The sequence below is a fragment of the Vitis riparia genome, chromosome 13 (genome assembly GCF_004353265.1).
Source record: "Vitis riparia cultivar Riparia Gloire de Montpellier isolate 1030 chromosome 13, EGFV_Vit.rip_1.0, whole genome shotgun sequence".
Classification (NCBI taxonomy): Eukaryota; Viridiplantae; Streptophyta; class Magnoliopsida; order Vitales; family Vitaceae; genus Vitis; species Vitis riparia.
The window spans coordinates 25,782,631-25,792,200 of NC_048443.1; the positions used below are offsets into that span (position 1 = coordinate 25,782,631).

The 9,570-nt window shown below is 31.5% G+C and overlaps 1 protein-coding gene across 1 annotated transcript; it reads right to left on the reverse strand.

The window, feature by feature from the left end:
* Positions 1-2,795: 2,795 nt before the first annotated feature.
* LOC117927448 (tropinone reductase homolog At5g06060-like) lies at positions 2,796-5,752 on the reverse strand. The gene is made up of 5 exons (XM_034846931.1): positions 5,622-5,752; positions 5,288-5,495; positions 4,001-4,217; positions 3,781-3,887; positions 2,796-3,146 (listed from the first exon to the last, which is right to left on the reverse strand). The coding sequence occupies exons 1-5, from the start codon at positions 5,708-5,710 to the stop codon at positions 2,961-2,963; spliced, it is 807 nt and encodes a 268-aa protein (XP_034702822.1). The 5' UTR covers positions 5,711-5,752; the 3' UTR covers positions 2,796-2,960.
* Positions 5,753-9,570: the final 3,818 nt, after the last annotated feature.

Genomic DNA, 9,570 nt, shown 5'->3' on the forward strand with positions numbered 1-9,570 from the left:
CTGTATATAGACTTTCTACCATAAAGCTTCGATATGGTTGGCACCATATGGAATAGGAAATATTATACTAGGCTTATGTTTAATTTCTTAAAGAATAAAATAAAATAAAATAAAATAAAATAAAATTTTAATATTTATTATTTTTTAAAAACTATTATTAGTAAATAATTTTTTTATATTATCAATCTGACATAATATAAGATGTGTGATGATAATAGAATATTATCTCATGTTATATCCATTGAAAATTTTTCCATGATGCCATGGATCACATCAAAGTTGGATGCTCTACTGTTTCCTAAGCTGGCAATGACCCCATCAAATAATTGAAATGACCCCATTTAATTTTGTCTCATTTCACAAATTGGGTTGACTAGATCCATCCAATTCATATATCTAATGGGTCTGGGTCCCAAGGAGATTATTATACTTTCATTTTCTGAATTATTATACTATGAAATTCAATAAATTCTAATAATTGAACTTCAGTGGTCAGCATTGGCTGTCCAACATATAATAATTGAGAATATTTGATCATATCGTATCATTTTAGATTTAAGTACTAAAATTAATTCAACTGTTTGTTTGCAAAAATAGTTGAAAGTTTGAATTTTTTTTTTAATTTATGGCATATTTTAAATATTGTTTTTTCAATTTTTATGAATGGTATATAAATCAATAAAATATTAATTGATTTAAAAAAAAAAACATGAATTGTTTCCTAAAAATAATAAATTTAATTAACAGTTTGGTGAAAAAGTAGTTGAAGTTTGAAAATGGTTAATTTTATAAATTTAAATTTATATTCATGAAATGACATATTTTAAATATTTTTTTTCCAAATTTTATTCGAATAGTATATTAATCAACAAGAATATTAATTGATATAAAATATTATATGGATTGTTTCCTAAAAATAATTTAAACAAATAGGAAGCTATAAAAAAACTTAAATAATTGAAATAACTAAAAAAAAGTTCAAACTTAAATATTAAATAATTTATTTGTAATTTGATCATGTAATTTGTGTATATAAAGCTAATTAGATTGTGTATGTGGATGCCAAATTTTCATTAATTTCATAAATAGTTTTTATGGATGTCAAATTTTAATATTGTGTAGGTAGTTTCAAGCATAAAATCATTATTATCAAATTAAAAATATATCATTGTTTGTATTTTTTTTCAAAGATAGTTATGTATTATTATATAATATTCCTTTGCACTTAGAAGGGATCGATATGGTGTTGTCTTAAAGATTAAAAATTGTTACTTCAAAACCTTAAAATATTGTTCCATCACGTTCAAGAAGCTCATAACTTTAAACTAAATTATTAGAGTAATTAAATATTAATTAAAAAAATACAATGGTGTCTTTTTAAAGAAACATTTTTTGAATAGTTATGTTTTTGTTCGTGATTGAAATGCAGTTGGATTGTGGAGTATGAATCAGTTTTATTAGCCTGAATAATTTTTTTTTTATTAAATGATTTACGGTTTCATTAGAGAGAGGAAAAATTATGCGTGTAGCCACAATTGTGAGGAGAAGGAGAACCTTCATCATTTAACTTTTTATTTTCATTTTGATTAGTGGATTCTAGAATGTTCATGCCCTTTGTGGACATAGGGACCACATTGATTGCTCAACTATACTAAAATCTTGTCTTTCTTTATTTTTGCTTGTGTGTGTGGGTAGCTAAACAACTGGTATTAGAGCATCCAATTTCGTAAATCCTAGACTTGATGTGTTTGCCAAATAGCCTAAACCTATTTACTTTGAGACAAATGATGTTCCGCAGAGTAATATTACAAATAAGGCAAGTCAGGATTATCAAGATAAGGAAAAACATTACATAGGATGCTAATATGCCACTTGATCTAGTTCCAATCCCTACATTGAGGGGATCCAACAAGTCACATGTACCTAACAGGAAGTACTTGAATTATTTACTACTAAGTGCTAACAAATGGTGATGAACTTGAATATTATGATGAGGCATGTCAAGTGGAAGATAGTAACCAGACTTGGAAGCTAGCCAAGTTACCAATAGATAAGAAAGCTCTTCATAACAAGTGAGTGTGTCAAGTTAAGCAAGAGCATGATGGCTCTAAGAGATATAAGGCTAGACCGGTGGTCAAAGGATTTTAGTAGAAAGAAGGAATTAACTACACAAACATCTTCTTTCCCGTTGTGAAACTAACTACCATTCAGTTTATTTTGATAATTCTCTTTTTTATAGTGAAATCAAATATGAGAAAACCATTTTCCTTAATATTTTTTTTCTTTCCTTTCCCAAACCAAACAGAGCCCAAATAACTAAACTATGAAAGAAAAATAAGAAGCAAGAGAGATATGAATTTTTAGGTTATGTTTGGTTCTTGAAAAATATGAGGGAAAGAAAATAGAAAAGAAAAGTAGAGGAAAATAAAAAATTGGTTCAAAGTCAATAAATTATTTTTATATATTGCTTCAAACTTATTTTACTTATTTTCTTCCATTATATAAGTATTAAATAATTTTAAAATACGTAAATTTCTAAATAATTTTAATTATATTTGATTTTATTTCGTATTTTCCATAATAAAACCAAACATAAGAAAACTATTTTCTTACCATTTTTTTTTCTTTCCTTAGTACTTTTTGGAAACCAAACATAACCTTAAAATAAATTATACTTAAATTTAAAAAAGAGTTAATTATTTTGATTTATGGCTTTTAAGTCATTTTTAACTTTCTAAAGTGCATGTTAATGATTCATTAAACACAATAAGTCTAAAACTGAACCAAGAAATAAATTTGGGATTCCTTAAACAAGGAAAATAAGCAAGAAAAATCATCTGATATAGGAAAAATCACAAACAGTAATTTAACAGAACAGCTCATCAGATTAGAAACATAAGGCATTCATCAAGGAAGATGAAACAGCTTACGTTCTTTAATCAGCTGAGTGATTGACTCAGTCATATATTGGGGGAGAAACCATTTGCAGTCAATCCACCGTCCACTGAGATAACCTGCCCTGTGATATATGAAGCACAAGGCATGCAAAGGAATGTCACCAGAGATGAGATCTCCTTCGGCTCTCCAGGACGCCCCAAGGGGGTTCGAGAGGCCACGGCTTCCATCGTGCTTTTCTTAGCCAGCTCCTGCGAGGAAGAGAGAACTGTTGGTTGGAGGAAAAGGATTATACTAGATTATAAATTTAGAAGGACACCAAAAAACATGTTACATATATAGTCTCAATATTATTTGATTTAGAGTGATGGTGTAATTCATATATGCAGTGGCCTTTTTGTCTAGGAGAGAATCTATGACTGTCATGATCTCATGGACTGCGTACAGGAGAACCCACAAAGGAAGGTCTTGTGGTTGCTCTACTTCTACACTGAACTCACAGCTCAAGAGTATTAGAGGAAGAATAAGAGTGAGGAATCAGCCTAAGTACACTTCCATGGTCGTCTTAATATTCCAATGTTATTGATCTTTACCAGTCTTAAATGATCAACAATCTCCTGTTAGAACATAATCGCATCACGCACCATGTACACTTGGGTTCTGTACTAATAAAGTGTATAGAACTAACCTATTCTTAGACATACTAGGAGACTAGGAGCATTGATTTTCAGCATGGTATCAATTTTCATGCGAAAGTGACAGGTGGGAAAAATTCTAGAATGGATTTCCGCTTATTTTTCAGTGTACATCTGGGAATAGAAAATGCCCTGATCCACAAAAATGAAGTAGTTGAAAAGACTATGAGCAGGATAAAAAAAATATTACATGTTCAATGAGAGGCGTTCTGATGCAGAAGGGTGCAACACAGTTGCTTCTGATGTTGTCTTTTGCCCACTCACAAGCCAAGCTCTTTGTAATTTGATTCATTGCAGCTGATTGTGGTGAAAAAAGAACAAGGCCTTTGTAAATTCATCACACCTACCAAATTCCCATCTCACCTAATGCAGAAATATCACTATACATAGGATGTTAGTAACTTAATTACCTTTAGTTGCTGCGTAAATGGACCCAGTGCCTGTACTCACCACGCCTGCAACAGAGGAAATAAACACAATGCTTCCTGCTCCAGATGCTTTTAAAAGAGGATGTGCAAGTTGGGATAGATGGTAAGCAGATTCAATATTAGTAGCAATAAGTGTTGAGAAATCTGCAACAGTGTACCCAATCGTTGGCTTACTGAAGTTTGTTCCCACATTGTTTATCTGAAGACAAAATATGCATAGTAACTTGTTAGGTATGCAACAATGCTGCTCATCGGAAAAAATGGCAGTTGAAAAATGACTTTGGAATGAGTGTGTGAGGCAGGATGGTTAATCCTCATTGACAACCAATTGAATTTCAGATGAGAATACCAAGTCTTTGATATTAACAAGCGATATCAGTGCTAGGTCATGGATTCGAATCACGGAAGCCCCTTGGGGGAGGAATTGTTAAGTTTGCAAGAATGTGGCTTTCTGAGAAAAATGACTATAAAAAAAATAATCTTGGGATGAGTATATAAGAGCAAAAATGGTTAGACACCAGTATAAGTTCCATGATGAGTGTGACATTAAATCTCGTAAGTATAATTAGCTTGACTTTACCAACAACCAATTGATCTTCAGATGCAATGACTAAATCCTTGATCTTAACATATAAATTTCTAAAGGTTCTAGGAAGAAGACAAGCTCTTTTGGAAGTGATTCTCTCCACATGGGGCATAAACATGTGAGGAATTGAGAATGTGCAGTTTTCTAAAGCCTAGACAAATGGGGCCTAAGTGTACTCAATTTCAAGTCTAAAAGTGAGAGGAACTAAGCGAGATTGTGTGATATCCATATGATCATAAATGCAAATAAACAGAGTGGAATGATCAAGTACAATTTTGTTGAGCTCCATGCAAGCCATATGATCAAAAGACACAGCATATGAAATATCTGTGGGATCAAGCAAACTAAAATCAAATTCTCAACTATATTATCCACTTTAAAGATTTAAAGAAAAGCTCCCCTGCTAGATTGAAAGGATGCAGTGATAAATGCTATGACATACCATTTACAGTATTCTAGATTATTTCCAGTATCCCAGTGCTTTTCCCTTCACCCAGGGAGAGTAAAAAGGTCAAAAGAGAAAGGGGAAATGCTTGTATTAAGCATACATTGCCCAAATGATCCATTGATCTCTCAGCTCCAATCAAGAGTCAAGACAAAATTTCATACCTCTGCCCCAACCAGTTTTTGCAATCCTAAATTCAAATCCTAATAACTACATTTTCTGGAGACCAACTACTTACAAGGATGTTGAGCTTGCCATTGAAACCAGAAGAGACCTTCTCAATCAACTGCTCACGTTGGGCTCTATCCGATACATCGCAGACCGAACCCCTTACGTCAAAGCCCTTAGCATTCCAATCACGCAACCGATCGTTGAGTTTGGATTCGGTACGTGCACAGGTGTGTACAGTAGCACCCATTCCAGCTAGTTCCTCTACTATGGCATATCTGTAACACACATCAATCAAAGAAAGCGATTTAGCAACATGGGTCAAAGTCCAATCACAAGAGATTGGAACAAGAAATTTGAAGGAAAAAGAAAGAGCAAGAAAGTGAAGGACGAAGGAAAAAAACCCTATTCCGAGAGTGCCACCGGTGACAAGCGCGGTGGCGCCCTTGAGAGACCATCTCGAGTCACTGCAACTGCTCTCAGCCTCCGCCATTATATCTCTGCAACCAGGGAGCCTTGGGATATATATATAATGTAGGAATTGACTAACAACACTCGCACTCACACGGTAACTGTAGGAATTGAGTAACAACTGGATCAATCAAAGTCACATGAAAATATATATATATATATATATATATATATATTTTAAAAATTCCCAAATAAAAAATAAAAAAAAAAATTCTTCAAAAGAACTCATCTTTTGAAGAGACACTCTCCATGAAAAAAAAATTCCCAAATTGTAAAAAAAAAAAAAAAAAAAATTCCCTTGAAGAGACGAGTTCCCATGAAAAAAATATTTTTTTATATTTTATAAAAAAAAAATTCTCAAATTAAAAAAAAAAAATCTTCAAGGGAATTCGTCTCTTGACTCTTGACTCTTCAAGAGACGAGTTCCATGAAAAAAAAATATATATTTTTTTTTAAATTCCCAAATTATTAAAAAAAAAAAAAAAAAAAAAAAAAAAAAACATTTCGTCAAGGGAACTCGTCTTTTTCCCATGGAAAACAAAATTCCCAAATTAAAAAAAGAAATTTCATCAAGGGAACTTCCATGAAAATATATATATATATATATATAATAAAAAATTCCCAAAAAAAAAAAAAAACAATTCCTCCTCAAGGGAAAAAAAAAAAATTCTTCAAAGAAACTCGTCTCTCCATGAAAAAAAATATATATATTTTTTAAATTCCCAAATTAAAAAAAAAAAAAAAAAACAATTCGTCAAGGGAACTCGTCTCTTTAAGAGACTGAGTTCCCATGGAAAAAAAAAATTCCCAAAAAGAAATTTCATTAAGGGAACTTCCATGAAAAAATAAATTCCCAAAAAAAAAAAAAACAATTCCTCAAGGGAACTCGAATTTGGGAATTTTTTTAAATATATATATATATATATATATTTTCATGGAACTCGTCTCTTGAAGAGGCGAGTTCTTGAGGAATTGTTTTTTTTTTTTTTTTTTAATTTGGGAATTTTTTTTATAAAAAATATATATATTTTTTTTCATGGAACTCGTCTGACGAGTTCCTTAAAGAATTTTTTTTTTTGCTATATATTTTTTTTCATGGAACTCGTCTCTTCAAAATTTTTTTAAAATCGTCTTTTGAAAAGACGATTTCGCCTTTTGAAATTTGAAAAGATGATTTTGGTTTAAAAAAAATTTATCTGTTCACCCTCTCTCCTATCTCCTCTCTCCTACCCCCTCTCCTCTCTCCTATCTCCTCTCTTCTAGGTGGCAAAAACTACCATATATATTTGTAATAACTTCTTTTACTACAATAATTTAAGCATAACTTTTTTAAATTACCGTACTATTGAGAAAAGTCCCATTTTGATACGCATATCCTTAAATTTAGTCTTATTTCACTTTCGGTGGGATCTTATTTCACTCTCGTAAACTAATTAATAATAAGCTAAAAAAATATGTATTGTATCTAAGACCAAATCAATGAAGATACGAGATGTGGAAAACTTGTTAGCAATATATAATTGGTGATGATAAAATTTTTTTTGATGTAAATAATATTTTCATTTCAAATAAATTTCATGTTAGAAATTACAATTTGATGATATTATATAAAAATAAAACTTAATTATCGATGCCAAATTGTCATTATTTCCATAAACAATTTTGTTGATGCCAAATTTTAACTATTGTCCTAGGCAATTTCCAGTATGAAATTATTATTAGTAAATTCTTTGAAAAATATGTCACTAACAATATTTTTTTTGGAAGATAGTTATGTATAAGTAGATAAGTAGTAATAATATTCCTTTGCACTTAGATATTGGAAGATGGTTTGTAGTGTACTCTACAAGACTTAGAGCCCGTTTAATAATAATTTTAGGAAACGTTTTTAATCTTTTTAACATTTGAAATTTTTTATCATTTAAGTGTTAGAAAGACTAGAAACGTTTTCTAAAATCATTATCAAACATATTCTTATTTGTATTCCCTTTAATCCACCTCATTAGAAATAATTATTAAAAGGGATTAAAAAATCTCAAATTTATAAAATTAGCATCTCTTATTTTTTTAATTTAAAGAGTGAACTAATTTTAACATAAATACTCTTCAATATTTTCATTATTTATATATGTGTTTTTTTTAAATGATTTTTACTATAAATAAATAAAAAAAAGTGAGGACATTTTGTCCAAAATGACTTTTTTTTTGGATGAAGAAAAGTGGTAGATTAGATTTACAATTTGATCTTTATTTTGTGGCTCTATCCGTAGATAATCTTACTTTTTTTTTTTTTTTTAATTGGGCCCAGATTTGGATTTCCATAAAACGAGGCCATGAAAGGTCAAAAAAACAGGTGCCATAAGGCCCATAACATACTTTTCCCTGATATTTTATCAAACAAACGCCAACAGGCAACAACCCTTGCCCTTTTATTTTGATCAAGGATGGGCTTCAGATTGGGCCCCATGCCCTAGGCCTACATGTCAAAGTTCAGCCTGCCCAGTTCCCTGCAGCAATGGTTTCGTACATTCCAATTCTGGCGATGATTACTTTGGTACATAAAAAGTTTAATTTAACCTGCTGATTAGACCGTTGTAGACTCTTATCATACTGACAGTCTGACACATATATATAAATACTTTTCCCTAATTATTGTATTGTATAGACCATAAATAATATGGATTATTTGTCATGTGCTGATAGCACTTTAAGTATCATGATTCAAAATTGATGTAGATAGGCTTGGAAGATTACTTCCAACTTTGAGTAAAGAACAAAAAAAAAAAAAAAAAAAAAGTCAAGGATTGAAGTATGGTTAAGCTTATGAATCATCTTAAGTTGGACAAGTTGAACAATTGAGATCCATATGTTTAATGTACTTTTTAACACATGCTTTTATCAAACAAAAGTCTTAGATTATGGTAATAAATCAAACATTGATTTTTTGTATGCCTAACTTTATTGTATACATTGACTATAGCGAAAAAATTGAAATTAATGTCTTCTTCCTCAAATAAAGAGATGGTATTAGTTAAGATACTAATTCTATTCAAAGCCCTCTTTATGGGCATATCTAACTTTGTAAAAAGTCACAAGTCATGGCTTCAGATGTGTTGAAAAAGCTGTGCAAGGGAATTCAGTTTCATCAATATTGTCCAATAAAATGCTAGAAATTAACAAGTCATTAAAATTATGATTAGTTCCAATCACATTGCATGTGGAGGAGGATTGGAGGAGGCTTTCCCCATGTCGAAAGTTCTCAGAAAACACACTAAACAAAGAAACCCACACAAGAGCTCTTATTCTCTTCTGATCATCTGTAATGAATCTCTGAAAATAAGCTAAGAAACAGACATTTCATTCCCATGTGCAAGTCTGGCTACCACTGTCACTGCAGTACCTTAAACCTCACCCCCCACAGAGGAGTCAGACCTCGCTAGCTGTTACAGGGACAAACGACCCAACTCAATGACCCTGTACCAGACAAAAACCCACCAGTCCACTTTAAGGTCACTTGCACAAACGAGGCACTTCATAGAAACCAACGTCAGCTACCTTATTTCCCCTCTCTCCCTCCTTGCATATAAGGCAAAGAACCCACCTCTGCAATCATCTCAAAGTATCAAATCAGTCCTCAATTCCCATCCTTTTAATGGAAAATATTTTGTTGGGTAACATAAAATCCCTCCCATTTACAGCTTTGTATCGGTTTTTCTGCCAACCCAATAAGTCAAAGCGATGTTTCATCAGTTTTCCTTATAAAGAAAGGTTAAAAAACAGCACCTAGGAGATGATCACCGTGTGTTTTCAGGAACCTTCGGTGCACTAATATACCTCTAAGGGTGTAGGTATAGGGTTTTGAGTTTTTTGGCTATTGCATGT